The sequence below is a fragment of the Gavialis gangeticus genome, unplaced genomic scaffold (genome assembly GCF_001723915.1).
Source record: "Gavialis gangeticus isolate Ggan-Ray unplaced genomic scaffold, GavGan_comp1, whole genome shotgun sequence".
NCBI classification, from domain to species: domain Eukaryota; kingdom Metazoa; phylum Chordata; order Crocodylia; family Gavialidae; genus Gavialis; species Gavialis gangeticus.
Window position 1 is genome coordinate 16,429,583 of NW_017729015.1, and position 19,504 is coordinate 16,449,086.

Here is a 19,504-nt window from a genome sequence, read left to right on the forward strand (position 1 = left end):
GGATGGCAGTGTTAACCGTGTGGGGCCGCCTTTTCTCTGCTGTAACACAAAACATGATTTGGTTATCCAGGCTGTTGTTCCACAGGTGAGACATCATCCAGTGCAGGGCCAGAGCAAACCCTACCCAACTTCCTAAGCTTCCTGCCAATCCTCCCACCAGCTTGCCCAGTTTTTTTTTTTTGCATTAATTAAACTTTTCCTCAGTTTCCTAAGCAATGGAACAAAGACAGGCTTGCTGCTGCTGAGGGCAGTCTTTTACTCAACCGGTTGGTGTACTGCAGAGAGGGCTAATTAGGGAATTACAAGACAGAGATTGAGCAAGGTGACTAAAGAGTCTATATACATGCTCCTAATTTGTTGGGGTTTTTTTAAAGAATCATTAATGTTTTGCCCATATTGGAGAACATGGCCAGCTGAGAGCACTCTGGCATTCTAACACCTGAAGATCTTAGGACTTTTCCTCAGCAGCTTGTGGAGACACCAGTATCTGCTCTAGAGGTCTGGTTCTCAAGTACCAGTTCCAAGGCTGTCTCTCAAACCTTCCCATCCCTACTGTAGCCCTGCTGCTAGCAATGATGGGAGTAGCATAACAGCTTTACCACTAGACCCGAGTAGGATTTAACCATGGTGTATGAATAGGGCTTGGTGTAGTCTATGCAGCACCAGGTTAGATGCACATTTGTAGTCAGCAGCAGTTCCCTGCAGTAGGGAAGGCCATAGAAACTTTAGTTTCTGTTCACTTTGATGTTGGAATGTAACAGCTGCATGTGTATCTGAATAGAAAGAACAGCTTATGGCATGCGTTAAATGGATCATGTATCCTTTCCAGTCCAGTTTCTAAGGTGAAGGACAAGAGCAGAGTATATTTAACTCCTATTTCATTTCCTCTCTTTTACAAACCGCAGGACCCCTGCCACCCTCCCAGTTCTTTCCCCTCTCCTCTCACTTCTTAGCTGCCTACTGTTGACTCTCCCTACTTCAATCCCCATGTTCCTCTAACTCCAACAGTCTTTAAATGCCTTCTGCTCCCTTTCACTTTACTTCCACATTGAGAACCTTTACAGCACAGAGGAAGTTTATTAGAGAGAAAGGATTGTCCTGTCAGTCTGAACATAGGAGAACTCTTGAATCCCTGTCTGAACCAAGTGTTTCTCTCACATGTAATCTCATTCTCTACTTCAGTTTCCCCATTAGTAGAGCAGTGCCCTGGTCTGTTAGTAGAAGCAGGGCACTTTTCTACTAAGTACTATTATTACAATAAAAGATGAGAAGAACTAGACTTACCGCTGATTCTGCATAGCTCTTTGAGAAGATCTTCAAACCCTAAAAATACATAGCAAGATGCTTGAAGTAGCCATAAATTCACTAGCAAAGTACATCTGATTCACCTACAGAATTTTTACAGCTTTAAAACCTGCTTCCTTAACATTCAGTGTATGCAACAATTCATTTCATGGCATACCTATTTATGTATCAGGTTTAAATGCCAGATGCTAGATAACTTGGTTGAATGTAAAACTGGGAAACAGAGCCAACTGATTCCTGCTGAGAGAGGACTGGGAATACCTTTGAGTTTCACTCCTGTTCCTTGTTGTATGAGAAGCTTTATAACATGGTCATAGTCTGAATAATAACTATGTGAACATGATATTACAAGAGCAGGGATTCTATACTTACTTGTTATCTGAATTCTAGAACAAATCTATAATATGACAAATGAAAGTAGGAGTTTACAAATTTGATGTCACTGTTAATAAAGATTCTGCACTCAGAATTCAGCTGATATATTTCTTGGGGATGTAAAATAGAAAGCAGAGCCAATTTACTCGTCTGTTGTTTTGCAGGATTGGCAGTGCTAGCAGGAGTAGAAACTTGAGTTTCTCAGTTAATAAATGAATTATGACATAGATACATATAGGATGTAAACGTGTTCTGATCTAAAGCTGGTTGAAGACTCCTGTTGATGTCACTGGACTTTTAACAGGTTCATGGTAAAAAGAAAGAGGTTGTTTGTACTCAGTCCAGTTTTGGACCCTAATGCCATCTTAAATGCTTCTTATCCTTGAAATTTACAGCACGCAGCAATATATTTTAACAGTGCTTCCTTTTTCCAGGTAAGGGAAAAAGAAGAAAATTCAGACTTTGCTAGTGATCTTTTTATGCAGACCGTGTCTCCTTGAGAAACACAAAAAAGCTACTAAAACAGCACATGCAATAAAAAAAAGATAGTATATTTTAAAATCCACATCAAAAGCCTGCTCACAAATAAAAGTGTGTAAAATATTGCCTACTAGTGTAAAATTATCTTACTTTCTTTAGTGAGATTAAGGTCAGTAGCATCTTCTCCCCGGTCATCAGAAACAACTGCTCTGTATATTCCCTCATCTGCTTTGGTAATCTAGCAAAATATTTAAAAAATTGAAAGAGTTAGAATTAAATGCCAATGAAACTAGTCCTCTGTAAGCTTTTCCTATATAACTTTGTCCATACACATCTATCCCAACCTGAGATATCTTTGTTGTTCCTATTGTGATCTCACCTTAGCAGAGATTCCACTCACATGGTCTGTCTTGTGGTTTTGACATGGGAAGTTTGTTGAAAATTAACATGAAAAACTGAGAACAAACCTAGCACTGCAGAAAGGAAAGTCTAGTTCCTTAATTCACTTCACCGCTTAGTCCTCTTTACTCATCTGCTAACGCTTCTTGGGGCAAGGATCTATAGATTTTCAGGCCAAAAGGGATTACTAGATCATTGGCCTGACATCGTGTGTACACAGATCATCATATTTCTTTCAGTTATTTTGGTACTAAACCCGACAACTTGTGTTTGACTATATCAGATCTTCCAGAAAGGGATACAGTCTTGATAGGAAGACTTGGAGAAGACAGCACATTTTGTAGTTTCAATTTTTGGCTTTAACTTTGAGACATTAGTTCTTGTTCCATTCTGTCTTCTATATTTGTACACTGCTTTGCACATTATGTGTGCTGCCCAAAACAAATAGCATATTTAAGTGATATCACTTAAAAGATCTTGAGTTGCACTGTTTTCTTTACCTTTTTTATCCAAAGAACTCCAGTCCCAGTCTCTGGGTCAAACTGACCACCTGATCGTGATTTTTTATTGAAGAACCATTCAAAGCTGGTGTCCTTTCTCAAGTTTGCTGCCTGTTTGAAATAAAAGTGTAGAAATCAGAATATTGATTTATCTGAATGCCAGGATATCTTTTTTTATATCAGCTTTCCTAAGGGGTTGCCCCTCTACTTGGTGAAGCTTCTTCCCTTGTTTTTAGAACTGTTAGGATTCCTGGCCAGGATGTTCTGTCTTTTGCCTTTCATCTGTAAGCATCTATCCATTTGTTGGATTGGATGTTACCTACTTAGGCCCCTTCAAGTACACAGTGGGAGTATTTATAGATGCATGCACCTGTATGCAGCATTACCTGTATGTCACTACGTACCTTGCAAGTAAGTAGCACTTCACAGTCCTCAGTAACCTTCCATTGCAAATTCTCTATAAAATGAGGCCCTACAAGAGAACAAAGTCTTGCTATTCATTCTTGTAACTCAGATTTTCATATAAGACATGATCATGGCGCCACCTCACGGTAAGCTACAGCAATGAGCGGCTTCTAATAACGACAGGCACTGATCAAACTGCAGAAGGCGCTGTTACATATTCTATATTTTTTTTATTTCCTGAGACTGACATTTGTTTTTTTTAAATTCTGGTAGGTCACTGTCCATCAGCTTATTTGATTTAGTAACTGTTGCATAGCAAGTCAATATTGAGAGGTTATAAATACTCTGCAGATGGATTGCAAAAAATAGTTAACCCACACACCTTCCAGTCTGCTCCCCTGATATGCACTAACTGCATCATTACTGACCCATGTCAGAAGGCAAATTGATCTTTCCAATTTAATCATTTTACTCTTTTCCCTGAAAGGTGTATTTTTTTTATAAACTTCCTTATTCATCAGTCAAAGTGTGGGAGAGAGAGAGAGGAGAAGGTGCTTTTCCCTTCAATAAACTTTCCCAGATATTCTGGTCACCACATGGAAATGTAGTTGGATCTGAGCCCTAAAATATGCATTTTGCTTTGTATATTGATTCCTAATCCTAGAAGGGGAAACCCATGTGCTTGTGTCAATGGAATTTGAGAACAAATCCAACACTGTGAAAGATTATAAGCATGAGTGAAACTCTGAATGAATCAGTGATAATAATTCTCCTCGGGTTGCAATCTCACACTGCTGTTTAACGGGGGAGGGTATATTGGTAAAGACATTCCCAGGTGTAAGGCACAGACTAACAGCACCAAGGATGTAGACTTTCTCATGATTGCTCTAATATGCCACGGTATCCTGGCTGCCAACACACAATTACCACAGTTAGAACAATTACTATTATAATGAAGACAACAAGTCCTTGCGGAGATCTGAGATTTCAGTAATTTCTCTCAACAGTTCAGGGGTCTGTAGAGTTATGCATGCAGTAGATAGTTGATCCTCGCTCAGGCTTAGATATTGGGTCTGGGCTCGGTGCCCTCCTCATGTGGCTATGGTGTATTTAGCTGGTTTTGCCTGCAAGCTTTAAAGCAGAATAAGTACATAACGGAACTTGATAGCGCCCCTCCCACTGAGGTTTCAAAGGGGAAGTTCGTGGTATCTTTTTAACTAGTACCTAGTCACCCAGTCTGTATTCATGTATCTGTAAACTCAAAGGTGGAGCCTGGAAAAGTTGCGCCTGAGTATTATTCTCTTTAAACTCCTTTTGTAATCTAAGAACAAACCTAGACAACATTTCATCTCTATCTAAGAGACTGGCATGTGCAGGAACATACGTTCCTGGGACCAAAGCAGGTCTACCAAAAAGAATTTTAAACGGGGACAAACTTAGGGGCATCCTTGGGGTACGCCTAATGTGCCACAGTACTATTGGCAGTACTTCTGGCCACTTAAGTCTAGTTTCTTTGCAATACTTAGCTATCATAGTTTTAAGACTTCGATTCATCTGTTCCACTTGTCTAGCTGATTGTGGATGATATGGGGTGTGGAGTTGCCTAGCAACTCCTAAGCATCGATACACTTCTTCCAAAATCTTTGCAGTAAAGTGTGACCCTCGATCAGAATCGATTACTTCTGGTACTTCGAAGCGTGGTATATTATCTTCCATGAGAAACTTCACAACTGAGCAAGCATCTCCTTTTCTAGTAGTAGTTGCTTCCGGCCAACCTGAGAGTAGGTCAACAATAACTAGAAGGTGTTGGTATCCCGCGCTCTTTGGCATGTCTGCATAGTCAGTTTGAATGCGGTGAAAAGGAAAAACTGCCCATGGTCTAGTGAGGCCATTTCCTTGTCCTTTCGCCTCCATTTCATTAAAGCAGACACAGCACTTACGAGATGGCTGGAGGAAGAGGGGTACCGTGTAAGGGTTACTGATAGATATGAAATGAGCTGAATTTGGTCAACAGAGGAGTCTCGTCAACAGAAGAACCTTAGAGGTGGTACAAGGATTGTTTTTGTAAGATAAGATTCATCTTGGCAAAAATATATGGGGCATGTAGTCACAAGAGTTAAACTTCGGTGTTCACACTCACAGTGCCGCTTGATTGGATAGAATAGTGATTTAGTTAATAGATGATTGAGTATTTTTACGAGCACAAGCTAATCATGAACTAATGCTGACGTATTAACAAAGTATAAAATAGTATTATATCTGGTAGGTGGGGTCCGTCCTTGGAGGCACCTCACTGCAGTGAATAAAGATTCTGTATCTGACTTTGAATACTTGCTCTGCGTGATCATTGCCCCAGTCTAGAGCGAACTGCACATGGCTTTAAGAGCGTAATTCACAACATTTTGATTGAACTTTTCAAAAGATTCAAGGGTGTTCAGAGGTCGGGCTCTAGTTCAGGGAGCCTCTACTAGGCAAAGCTGGCAGCATGGCCCTGAACTATTGAAATACTTTAAACTTTAGTTTGGTTTGATTTTAAATAGCCTGCAAACAGTAACCTAAATAAGACGCCCCATCTTGAGACTGAAACCAATTTATATAAGACTATACAGAAGAGAACGATTGACTTTTCATTTAAATTTTGGGGAGTTGGTAAAATATGCTTGTTTCACCTTTTGCTATTAAGCTATTACCAGGCCTGCCAAAGGCAGAGGCCCTGGGACCATCTTACCTTGCTTTTTCTTCCATTTTCTCCGCTTAGCAGCAGCCTCTTCTGCTACTTTATCAAAAGCTGCAAAAACAGTAATGGAACAGAGTCAACCAAAGTGCACTAAACTACTTTTAAGCCTCCTGTCCATGTAGCATAGCATACATTCCTGATCAGGAGGGCTGCTAGTCTGAGATTGCCATACAGTGTATACGTGATTAAAAAATGTCTCGGTTATCTCAGTTAAGCGTTGTTATTCAGTATAGAAACCTTGACAATGCCAGTCTTACAACCCTTTCATTGTATTAGGTGTTCCCCATGTAATATTTATTTTCAAAAGTTCAAAGTACAGTAAAGAGGCTTTGAAGCTTCACTTTTTATGCAGTTAGCATTTCTAATGATTAAATATGTATTTTGGATGGGCAAGGAATGCAGGGCAGAGTCAACAAACTTGAAATATTTCAAAGGATGTGTGTTAGAAATACTCAGGTATAAAGAACTGACAAATAAAGGCTACACATTTTGGGGGGGGGGAAGAATTTAAATTAGCAAGTAGCAAAATTTCTATTTCCAAAGAGCTAAAAATGTTTTCTTGACCAGCACACAGAGCATGAATCTCTACTTACTGTCATCAACAAGAGCTAGGGTGAACTGATTCTTCGCTTTTCCATCTTGTAGTTGGGCTGTGTATGTTCCTTTGTCATCTTCACAGAAGTTCTGGATTATCAGTTCTATGAGGCCATTAGCTCTGTCAAAGTTTATCTTATGTGTCTATGTAAGACAAAGTACTCATGGTAAAGTAGACATATTTTCAATAGGGAAACAATCTAAGGGCCAAATCCTAGGACTGGGACTCCACTGTATATCACCACTGTCAGGTAGCTATAACAGAGTCAGAGCTATAACACAGACTCCCTCTCTTTCCATATTGTTTACTTAACCTGGTGTATTCATGGTCCAAAGTTTGGCCCCATAATAAATGTTGTTAAATAGTTTTTTTTTTCCAACATAAAATATAAATCTGTATAAACTTATTTAATGGTTTGCAGGTTATATATAAAACTTGCTCATGACAAAGTAATTCCCTGGAAAACAGCTTAATTAAGAGAAACTTTCCATTGTGTCTCGCATGTAATGATGGAGTTGTCCTGACTGTATAATAGAGACCTTTCAGTTCACCAAGTCTCTATGTGTCTGCATGGATTTTTACATAAGTAGAAACCATATACTACAATTAACCATACATCTGGGTGGCAGTCCAGGTGACATTTCTGCCCTTGGAGTCTGTCCAGTCACTAGTGTGTTATTTCATAGATTCATAGATTTCACAGACGTTAGGGCTGGAAGGGACCTCGCAAGATCATTGGGTCCAGCCCCCTGCTCAAGGGCAGGAAGTCTCCTGGGGTCAAGTGATCCCAGCAAGATAAGCATCCAAGTGGGTTTTAAAGGTGTCCAGAGTAGGTGCTTGCACCACTTCTGGGGGAGTCTATTCCAGACTCTGGGGACTTGGACGGTAAAGAAGAATGCACATAAATGTACACCCTTAAATTCATCAGAAATTTTAAAATATTAGCAACATGTTTACTGTGAGCAAATACTTACCATTATCATTATGTTCACTGCTTAATCATGCATTACCACATAATCATGTGAGAAAAAGCATTACTGTAGTAGATAAAGCCTTATATAACTTTCCTATATACCTTCTGTCTCTAGAAAAAACAATGTAATAATAGCCTTTTAAATGCTTTGGATCTAACTTATCACAGTATCTCCATTTTGATATTGTTAGTTAACACTTAAACCAGAGGCAGATAGTTTTGTTTCTCTTTATTTAATTTGGAAATACCTAATTCCTTCTCCCTCCTCCCCCCCCATCTTGCAGTCCAGTCTTATACACTTTTAAAAACCATATGGTATTAGGTTCTGAGATGGGAAGGCCAAGAAGGAGTTAATATTTTCTTTAAAATATACAGGAATGTAGGAGTACTTTGCAACACATGATACAATGTTATTTTCAGTATCACAAATTTAGAAATAGATCACATGCATCTACTCTCAAAAGCTTGAAGATTTGTATCTATCCAATTCAAAGAGCTGGTGTGGAAACTGGAAACCTGACAGCTTTGCTGGGTTTACAGAAGGAAAAAATGCAAGTCTATCAAATTGGCAAAGATGGTATTTCTTAGCCTATACTTAGCCAGAGCTAACTTGAACTTGCAGGACTGAATCTGGTAGTCCACCAGGGTCACTTGTAATGTCAAGTGAACATAGAGGGGTTAGGGTTGTTCCTAGACAATACCTCTTGCAGAGTAAGTCTCTGCTAGAGCAGATTGTCAGAGGTGCCTCAGCTACCTCATGTATCAGGTAAAGTATTTGGACAGGGCTAGGTTCAGTGAACAATCTCTTCCAACCCTGGGTTCAAATATAGTGCTGTTATGTCCCAGTGCCAAGAAGGGTAATGTCAGAATTTTAAAACACATACCGGAGTGCTTGTAAGCTCGTTCTCATTGAAGATTAAATGTAGCTCTGCATTTGGTGACAGCTTTTCAACCTCCAACCACAACCGCACTTCTCCTTTCTCAAGAACATCAATGTTCCACCCAGAAATCAGCTTAATCACTAGGAAACAAAGGCAGTGTGGTGGGTCAAGAGGATTTAGGATGAAATTCTGATTCAGTTGAAATCAATGGGAGTTCTGCCATTGAACTTAGTTAGGTTAGAATTTCCACATTATTGTAGATTACAGAGTGGTCAAAAACATTAAACACTATTACTTCTACTTACACGGGTTTTTGATTTCATGGCTGAGTTTCAGCAGGTTGTCCAGTTCTGAAATGCAAAAAGCAGCATATGATTTAGATTAATCCAGCAAAATTGACCACAAACCTCCTTTTCAATTTATGTTTATATTAGTTCCTTACCCATTCTGGTCAAGTCAAAAGTCAGTTTGAACCTAAAAGTCCACTGGGCTAGTGTGGTGAAGGAATTCCAGTTTCTCTAGCCAAAGGCACATAAGGACTAGCATCATGTCTGACCACAAGTGTCTTCTCAGTTTGCATAATGGCTTTCAGTATGAGTCTGAAACAAGGCTTCAACATACACCTTTGCAGTTGTAGCAAGGCCTGTTACCCCCCTGGGCACTACATCTGAGCATCCAGATCAAGTAGAACCCAATAAACATGAAACATATCATAGTTTAAGGGATTAATTGAAGCTGGGAAAACAAATCCTAATTTGACAGAAATAAGAGGTTGCTATCTATGTTGCAGCACCAATTCATGAAAAGGTTTTAAGAAATACTAAATTACCATGGCATCACATTCATATACTGTCAGAAAGTGTGAGAAAATTTTCTTTCCATTCCACTTTAGTGCAATCTTCATTTTTTTTCCCTAATCCTATAAAGACAGTTGCATCTGGTCATTCAAAGAATAGGAAATGATCTTTCTAATGATATTCCATTCTACCATTTCATCTTCTCTTGTTTTAGAAGGAGCTTTTGTCTGACCATTCAGAATTAGATGATTTTGGCATACTGGAAAATTTCTGAAATTGTTATTTTTTACCTTCTTGTGTTAAAGTATGGCTGGCAGAGATATCATCATCCACATCTGTTACCTCCACTGAATATGTCCCCAGATCCTTTTCTGATGGATCCTTCAGTATGAGCTTAGATCTGAGGGAAGAAAAAGAAAAACACCTTACGGTTAGTTCTAGACTGAAGCTAGAAGGATAGAGTTTGTAAAACTAGAAGGCAAGCAGAACACTTTACATGTAATGCTGGGATAGCGGAACCGAATTGTTTGAAAGCATTAGCAATAGACTACATTGATGGATTGATGCTGATGGCTTGCTTGAACTCCATAAACCACGCTACAGTTGGAAGTCAAGACAATGGTCCAGACTTGCTTAAGAAATAGGAGCAATGGCCAAATTAATTTCTGGTGTAATTTCCACAGTGTTGTTTGATGGAGAACAGGGACTGGAAATTTTCATAAGACTGGGAGTTTGGGTTCATTTCAGATTAACTGCACAACTGTTCAAAATGTATATCTGCATTTTATCCGAGGTTTGAAGGGAGAAAAAGGGTTTTACATTTTTTAAGCTGGTTCTTTCATCCACCTCTGCTGGAAGGGTTGAACATCTGTATTGCAGGGTGAAAACAGTGTTTTCCAAAGCCTCTCTGGGAAGCCTTTTGCTCTGAAGCTTTTTTCCCCAGATTAGTGGGTTATGTCTCCTGGTCCACATTTCAAAACTTGTTTTCCCAGAGTGCGTTGCATTGCCCACTCACTTGTTGTCTTGATCTTCAGTTCTAACTCGGTCAGGATCTGGAGGTCCCTCATAATCCTTTGACCAAATAAACTCAGAGGAATCACACATCTCAGGAGTTTCAAAGGCCATGTAAATGAATCCTTCTTCATCCACGCCAAGTTCAATCTCATTTATGCCTGCAGAAGAGAAAATCTGTCTTTCACCCAAGCAAAGCACAACACAACTTCTTTGCTGACAACTTAACTTTTCTCTTTGTCTCGGGGACAAAGCAACAGAGACTGGATCTTTATGCAGACATACATATATTTTCCAGACAAGTCAATTTCTGAATTCTTGCAACTGGATTTGGCTCTGTATCTTTTAATCTTGTGGCTGTATTTGTCAGTGTATTTTGTTAAGAACATGGAATTAAACATGCAATAAGCAAATCCTTAATAATATTTCTAAGAAACCTATCTTTGGAATATCCCTTTAAAAATCAAAGTGGGTATGCCTGAGGTATAAACCAAACCTCTCTTTTGTGTATCATTGGGCTGTTATGATAAATATTTTTTCCCCAAAGAAAATTAGACAAATTCATCTTTGCTGTAACTCTAGTGAAATAAAATCAGACTGGTTTATGCTAGTGCTAAATTATAGTCCCATTTTGTCTTGCTAAATTAGATGTCTATAAAGACTGTACAACAAAAACACCTTATTTCTTCTGCAAATAGTACATTTATGAAGAATGATAACATGTACTAACTGCAAGCCTGTTTGTAACTAGCTTCCATCTGCAGTGTGCATGAAGCTGCCACTCTCAAATACATTACAGACTTTTGTGAATGGCATAAAATGAACTCAGAAAGGAAGGATGATGCAGTGAGTGAGAAATTGGCTAGAGAACTACGTTACAGTCCCTAGCCTCTCCATGGCTCGGTTCCCCATCTCCCCAAGAGGCGAAGCAGCCCTTCCCTACCTCACTGGGGTGCTGTGAGGATAAATATTTCAATGAATATAAGGCACTTGGAGATGGTAATAAGAACCCTATAAGTGTCTTAGATAAACAGCCAACATTTCCCTTCAAGCTACTGCCTGTGCAATCTACCTAGTGTTTTTTTTATTGAACAGAACTCAACAGACACATAATATAGTCACCCTTATTTGCATACCTGGTTTGGTTTTAACCATCACAGGATCTGAAGGAACTGAAGGAGGACCAACCCCTGCTTTGTTCAGTGCTCGTACTTGGAAAATGTAGCATTTCCCTGTCTCCAAGTCAGAAACCTGTGAAAACAAAGGTAATAAGTAAGGAGAGCATTAAATGATAAAGAAGGCTTGGAGACTTTGTGTTTATACAAACCCTCATGTGGGTGCTGGATACTGGCTGCTTATTTATTTGCTTCCATTCTTCTGACCCTTCTTCACACACTTCTATGTGATAGCCAGTGATCGGACCTGCTCCAGTATACAATGGTGCTTCCCAGTGTAGCATCAGGGATGTGTCTCGCACTTCAGTGCACCTCGCATCATAGGGGGGGCCTGTTTCAAGGAAGGTAAGATTGTCAAACAATAGCATTAAAAAATAAATGGCACAGTAATGTGCCTGAGAGCACAATGTGGGTAGGTTGATGGCAACGTATGAATACAGGCCCCAGAAGAGGTCCTATTAGCAGAAATGGCTTAGCAGGTATTCTATAACAACAACCACATTTACCTATTTCATAACCCCTGTACTGATATATTATACAGAGAGCCTAGCACAATCTGTCAAGGTTCCCCATGGTTTGAAAATAGGATCCAAGAGCACTGGGCTTCTAGCTGGTTACAAGAAGTATGGCAGGGATCTTATATGAATTACTTTTACTGAAGTAGTGCCTAGGAGTTGCAGTCAGGAACCAGAACCCCACTGCACTGCATGCTGTGTGAACACGCCCCAAATAGCTTCTCTCCATGCTGTGAAGATGGGATTCCAAAGCGTGAAGGCTCCCAACATTTCTGACTTGGTAGCATGTTTTTGAGGAGGGGCTCTGGAACATTTTCCTGGTTGCTTACACGTGTTAATCTTACCTGGCTGTGGCATGGTCCATTCCTCACATTTGAATAAGTCACTAGGTTGAGACATTTTCCCAACTCCAGCCATATTCACTGCACAAGCACGGAACTCATAGGAGTGTCCTTTTTCGAGGTTGGTCACCTTGGGATCAGAAGCCAAGGGAGAATGTTAGTAGAGCCTTGTATAGCGAAATGTGTTTGTAATTTGAACCTTAAGGCCATATTTTTATGATGGTACACAAGGATCTTATGAACAATTCCCAAGTCACCCTCCCACCCATTAACAAAGAGATTTTGTAGATAACTCAATTCATCAATTAGAATCATCCTGCTTAAGCATCGTATTAGGAAAGAAGAGAGAGATTGTCAAATGGTAGTATTGCCCCTTGGGCCTGAGCACTTAGCCAAAATTTGAGATCTCACAGGGTTGTTTCTGCTCTGTGATATGAATCAGGCACATTCTTGGTGGAATCTTGTTTTCTTATGAAAAAAGCAAATGGGCTTGTATCCTTGAGAAAAGAGAAGCAGGAAGTTTCCTTGTTCAGGAATCCTTCAAGTCAGCCACTCTGGCAAGTGCTGTGCCCAAGAAGTCATGTCTTCCTGTTTTTAGTAAAGGTCACACTCAAAGCCCCTGCTCCTGGATTTCTGCTCCAAAATACACAGCCTGCAATTAGTATCCCAGTTTCTCTGTATGCAGACAGGGAACTGCTAACTCCACGCAGCTTATCTTTCACCTGTCGTGTGGCCTAGTGCTTTGGGCAGTAGCTCCATAGCTCCCAGCTCTTTACTGCCTAAAGTGGTTTTATTGAACTTGATGAACTTTCTGTTAATTCCAAAATAGATCTCACAGTCATCTTGTAAAATAATTCAGAAAGGATACATGTGATGCTGAGTTATGATGAATTAGGAATAACAAGAATATTGTGTTATTCAGAACTCTTCAAATAGCCCCAGAATTTGCTGTGGGCCAGACCTGAACAGAGCTTCATTGCAAGATCTAACACAGAAACCATCAGACTTTCTGGGACCCTCAAATCTGTGGGATGAGGAAGTATTTTTGGAGAAGGGAAAGAGGGAAAGGGAAAGGTCTGGACTGCAGAAGTAGTAGTGCCTCTGTTTACAGACACAGCTTCCCAATACCTTTCTCAGAAACACAGCATGGAATATGAAACTGATACCTTATAGGTTCGTTGGGGAATAGGCTTAATATTGATTTCATGCCAGTCTTCCTCATAGTTATCATGCTGATCCAGGAAGTAGCCCAGAATCTTTCCTCCCCCTTTGCGCTTTGGGGGTTTCCACCCAATGACCATATCATTCTTCCCGCAGCTCAATAGGGCAAAGTCACGTGGTGCCGATGGACAAGCTTTGTGATAATGGTGAGAAAGAGAAAGAAAAGAAAATATAAAATGTAGTAGAAGCTTGCAATCCAGTTGGAGACCAAAAAAATAGTTGCGGAAGTTGAGTTACTTGGAATGACTTATCAGCACCAGGCATGTTCATATCAAGCTCGATTTTCATTTATACTACAGCCCCTTTACATCACTTGAGCAGTGTAAAGGGATATTAAAGGCCTGATTTCCATCCAGATTGTTTGAGAGGAGGGTTTTGGAGACTTTTGATCCTTTTGTGCCTTGTTCTGTAATTTTAGTTGTTGATGGGCAGACACACAGGAGACAGGAGTGAAGACAGTGATGTGATATATTGGAGAATGATGAAGGGGAGCTATGTGACTGGAGCAAGGGTTCCAGATAAATTGGGTGTGTAATTATACATGCGGCCTGGACTAGAGTAGTGCAAGAAACTGACCCAGATTCTAGTGCAAAATGACTGCAGTGAAGGTGTAACACTACAACAGAAGTGTAACTCTCTACAATTACTTCATACACGTATAAAGAATGCAAGTCGGTGGAGAATCAGGCCCGCTCTACTTTAGTGAGGTGCTGGATGTAGCTATTTGTAAATGGTTTGACATACCTGTGTGTAAAAGACATTTATGAAGGAGCTCTATTTCTATGTGGGGGCATGTGTGTATAGTACACTACTTACCAATAGCTGGCCTGACAATAATGGGATCAGATTTTGGTGAGCTTTCACTCAGCCCTGCTTCACTGACAGTTTTCACACAAAACTCATACTCTTTCCCTGTCTGGAGTCCAGGAACAGTGAACCTGTAAGAGATGATTAATTGGTTTGCTCTCATCTATTTAAAGCACAGGCAAGATGTATCCTTGAACAAACAGTGTATTATTTTCTTAAAGTAATATCTTATAATTTAAAATGCTGTTATTTACCATTAGAGTTTAAACTCCACGGAATCATACAAATTACATAAATCACTGACTCCACTTTATACACTGCTTTATGCCGCCCTTTCAGCATCTGATGAAGTGAACTTGAATTCACAAAAGGTTGTACTGTTGATATATTTTATTTAGTTGGTCTATAAGGTGCAAATCTACCCTGCCTTCATATAAATGGTGCCATATCAATCAATTGGCAAATACAGGTTAGATTTTGAGAGGTGCTGAACTTCTCCTAAGCCTTGACAATTCCCAGTGAAATCACTGGGGGTCTCAGGCATTCAGCACTTCTCAAAAGTCAATACCTAGAAAAGATATTTTAGTGGGTCTTTCTACGGCAGAGCAACTGTAGAAAAAAGGGTGTTTAGTGGCAGGGAGTTTAAGCTGAGTGGTCAGATTATTATTCACATCAGTATCCCATTATATTGTTCTGCCAGTGGAAAGGAGCCATAAATTACATTTTATACAAATTTTATGCAGATTAGTGTGCAGGTGGCTTAGAGTACATGAGAAGCAGGTGCATGAGAGTCAGCCTGGCAGATTTCTGTGCTCTAACTTCAACCGTCCCATAAGCACAGAAATCACAGCTGATGCACCACAGTTTCACAGTGGAGGACAACTGTACTCACTTGTCACATGTCACTGGTTTATTGTTGACAGTTTGCCATTCTTCTGTTCCAGTCTCCCGACAATATATGTAATAGCCGAAGGCCTCCTCCTCCTTCACCTTATCCCAGTGCACAACAACAGACGTCTTGGTGTCTCTAAAGGCAAGGACCTGAGAGGGCGGTGGAAGGGGAGCTAAAAAGGAAAATGTGGAACAAAAGGGGTTTATTTATGAATGCTAACTCGCTTCCATAGGTAAATTGAGATGTTTGTTCCCCTTTTGGCCAGAACATCATTTCCCATATCAGAGTGTAAACAAGGGCATCGTTTCCCATATCACAGTGTCATGAACACATCACTGCAAGATGACTGTGTTTGGATTCATCAGATCTCATTCTCTTTCCATTTCCACCAGTGTCCAATACTACCATTTCCAAAATCACCACAGCATTACCATTTCTACCAGTCCACTGGTTGCAACAGTTATGCTTGCTTTACAGCTGTCAAAACCAGAAAAGAAGCATGTGCAACTTGGGGGCAAAAAGGCATACATATCATTCTGCAAAATGGAAGTAGCATGTAACATCATGGACAATATCTGGACAGCTCTGAAATGTAAGAAGGAAAAAGACGAATGCAAAGGCCTCATGGCTGAACTTTTCCTCAACTTATGAGAAACGAGGTTTTGAGTACACGTATCCTTATATTCTAGATGTCTCAAGCCAACAAGGAAAATAAAACACTCATGCCCACAAAGACTGAAAATTTACTTCCCCAACAAAACACCCCATTTCCTCTCGCTGTTACTTTTAGAGCCCTAATAACAGATTGCTTCACCCACCATGGTAGAAGAAAGCCATTTCATTCCTTTGGGCACTATTATATGCATCATCTGTCTTATAGAATGCACAATATATGAAGCCCTTGAATGAGATCCAGAAGTGTGCCTGGAGGAGAATATTGGGGTTTCAAATGTTTAATTTTTTTACTATTTTTAATTCCAGCCTTATTGCTTGGTTAGATTTACATTGTGCGGTGACCAGCTGCAAAGTAACGAAACATGGATTTAAGGCTTTGAGAGACTTCCTGAAGTCAAAGTGAGCTCTGTACAGTGTCCTAACATAAAGGGCCAAGGAACAGGAAAAGCAGCTTGTGTTAAAGTTACTGCCTTTTCCATATTGTTCGTATAACTCATTATTTTGATGATTACCTAATTTTGTTCCAGGAGATATGGGCTCACTGGGCAGGGACGGCTCACTCACACCATATATGTTAAGAGACCTCACACGGAAACAGTAGGATTTTCCTTTAACAAGATCAAAGACTGCAAATCTTGGGGACGCCACGGGGATATCCAGATTAACCATTTGCCAGCAGTTGCTCCCTGTGATTGACTGGAAGGGAAAAGATGTGATTTAAAATCCAGAGAAATCAGAAACTTCTCAAGCAGTAACACCGTTACACTTTAGGGCAAGGGAATACTGGGGCAGAGGTGGATTCTGAAGTTTTGTCACTGTGTAGTTCCTCTCACTCTCCTCATACCTGATGGGCCTGGGAAGGGTTACACCATTCACAGTGCTGTTACAAACTCCTTGATATAGCTCTGCAGCCATGCTGTGGCATGAAGAAGAAAAACTCCTCATCTCCCCTGTTTGCATTCATTATCAGACCCAACTTTGTGGGCCAGGCACCAGATCTGGATTTGAGTATTTGTAACTGTGGATCTAGGGAAACGTTAGCCAGGGCGCTGTGGATGTATTGGCAACAGCTGCGAAAGCTTCCCCACACACTGCCCTCTCATGGTGTCCCATTCTAGATCTGCACTGACACCATTTAGGGAGACAAAAATAATTCACCTTCTGCCAAGATTATTATCAAAGGAACCAATTGTGCTGGTGGCTTTTTGATAAGGAGGACCCTCTCAAGGAATTGAGACTTACCAAGTCATTTTACACAGACCATCATCAGCTGTTCTGTGTTACTGTTGACCTGTCTGACAGGTCTCTTAGTGGTGACATGTTCTATAACCCATGGCCAGTCTCAGAAGCAACAATTCTTGCCCTTTCATTGGTTTTTTCCTTACCTTTTCCACATAGTAACTCAGTGGCTCCCTGCCTCTAGGATCGGGTTCATCCCAAGTGAGGGCCACATAATCTTCTCTGATCTCACTTGCATGGACATTGGTGGGTGGCAAGGGGATTTTAATCTTTCCTATGGGAAGTCAGAATTTCATACTGACTCAGTTATAACATAACAGGAAAACTGTCTTTTTTAAACAGGTACATTTATGCCTTTCCAGTATTGAGTAAGACTCTTCAGCATGAAGAAGTCTTTGACCTTTTGGGAACATAATGGTGAACTACCCAAACTATTTGTTTATTTGCTAAATTTTGAGTGACCTCATGTCATTCCCACCAAATGAGGGGGAATTATGAAAGTGAGTTTGACACACATGAAAATTTAATCCATATCTTTCTTTTATTTTTAAACAAACTTTATACTGCTTCCTAGCCTGCAACTGTGGGCTTGATAGCCATAAGTTTAACAGTATCAGATGTCTTCATTATAAACCAGCCTAGTATTCTGGATTGTTTCTGTTTCTATGCAGTGTAAGAAAATATTTTCTTGTACATATTTTCTCCCTAACCTCTTTGGCATTGCTGTATTCTGAAAAGTGCTTCTTTATGAAAATCAGATTAAATGTAAATTTAAAATTACCTTCCAGTTCATCTTTGGAAATTTCTATCTTCTTTCCATCATCATAAAGGATGGCTAGTGATTAAAAAAGTCAATATTATTCACCAAGGATAAGCCATGGGTTTAGAAGAAAGGCAAAGACAAAATTGATGTAATTTCCTTATGTGCTTTCAAATAGAAAAAGTTGCAGTATTTTGACCTTCTCCCTTTCCAAATCAGACTATGTCAAAAAAGTGGAGCAAGCTGAAAAGTAATTAAAAATACATAAACCTCCTTGAAACTTAAACAAAGCCATCATTTGGGGTTAGATTCAGGTTTTGGACTAAGGTTAATTATTGACCACTCTTGCTTTTGTCTTCCCAATTCAAGCACTGCAAGTATAGCCAGGTAGGCAGAGATCACGTGTTTCAGGGTAAGGGAATGACATGTGAAACAACAAGAGACATCCTCAGCTAGAGCAACTGCCAGTTTCTTGACTTCAATGGATCTATGATACTTTGCAGTAGTTGAGGATCTATGATACTCTGCCATGCAGTCTTGCTCTGTTCAGTGCTTAGAAAATAGCAAACACAGTGTAAGTCAGTCTGCCTCTGGCTGTTTTAGTGTAGGCCAGTGGATTCATCTAGTAATTCTGCTACAGCTTAAATATATATGTAGCATAGCATCGTGCCGTAGGAGCCAGATGCAGTGAAAAGCAGCAGCAGGGGACCTTGGGTAAATTACGGTGAGTTATACCCTTGGACTCTCAGAATAAATATTAGAATATTGTCCTGTTTCTGATACATACTCATCACTCTTTTGTCCTCATTGGGGTCTTTCATTGTAACTGGGTCACTGGCCTTTGAAGGATGACTGATGCCTGCATGATTGACAGCCTTAACTCGGAACTGGTATGTCTTTCCTTCAACCAGGCCCCCAATAGGACATCTGCAGGCTTTCACAGGCTTGTCATTGCATGGTACCCAATCATCTGTGCCTGCCTCACACCTGAAATGAAGCAGAAACCATGCATTTAATCCCTGGTGTTTCTCCAAGATGCTGCAATCTTTCTAACATGCTTGCCATACATACCTTTCAATATAGTATCCAAGGACTGGACTTCTTCCGCTGTTACTGGGTGCCACCCAGGAAAGGATCAGGGAGTCTTTATTCACATCATGGCACTTCACATTGAGCGGGGATCCAGGGGCACCAGCCATTGCTGCCACAGCATCTGAAGAAATACAGAACAGTGTTGCTTAAGTTCTTCTGCCTCCCCTGTGCAATGAGCCCTTCAGTCTCCCAACTCTTTCTTTTTTACAGAGGCAGTTTGGTGAGTTTAGCATTTTGAGTTTGGCATGATGCAGCCTGCAGGGCAAGAGACACACAAGTTGAAGAGAGACACTTCAATTACCCAGACATCTCATGGGAGGATCACTCAG

General features: G+C 40.2%; 1 protein-coding gene across 1 annotated transcript in view; it reads right to left on the reverse strand.

Annotated features, from left to right (window-relative positions):
* MYOM3 (myomesin 3) overlaps positions 1-19,504 on the reverse strand; it is a 50,338-nt gene that overhangs the window by 10,928 nt on the left and 19,906 nt on the right. The window contains exons 10-30 of the mRNA XM_019512404.1: positions 19,155-19,296; positions 18,871-19,070; positions 18,105-18,158; positions 17,470-17,597; positions 16,597-16,780; positions 15,410-15,581; positions 14,527-14,648; positions 13,656-13,843; positions 12,493-12,619; positions 11,786-11,964; positions 11,595-11,709; positions 10,463-10,619; positions 9,738-9,847; positions 8,956-9,000; positions 8,654-8,790; positions 6,795-6,939; positions 6,193-6,252; positions 3,464-3,531; positions 3,060-3,170; positions 2,311-2,398; positions 1,278-1,323 (exon numbers count right to left, since the gene is read on the reverse strand). Of these exons, the coding sequence (XP_019367949.1) occupies positions 1,278-1,323; positions 2,311-2,398; positions 3,060-3,170; positions 3,464-3,531; positions 6,193-6,252; positions 6,795-6,939; positions 8,654-8,790; positions 8,956-9,000; positions 9,738-9,847; positions 10,463-10,619; positions 11,595-11,709; positions 11,786-11,964; positions 12,493-12,619; positions 13,656-13,843; positions 14,527-14,648; positions 15,410-15,581; positions 16,597-16,780; positions 17,470-17,597; positions 18,105-18,158; positions 18,871-19,070; positions 19,155-19,296 (2,578 nt within the window). The remainder of the gene's footprint in view (positions 1-1,277; positions 1,324-2,310; positions 2,399-3,059; positions 3,171-3,463; positions 3,532-6,192; positions 6,253-6,794; positions 6,940-8,653; positions 8,791-8,955; positions 9,001-9,737; positions 9,848-10,462; positions 10,620-11,594; positions 11,710-11,785; positions 11,965-12,492; positions 12,620-13,655; positions 13,844-14,526; positions 14,649-15,409; positions 15,582-16,596; positions 16,781-17,469; positions 17,598-18,104; positions 18,159-18,870; positions 19,071-19,154; positions 19,297-19,504) is intronic.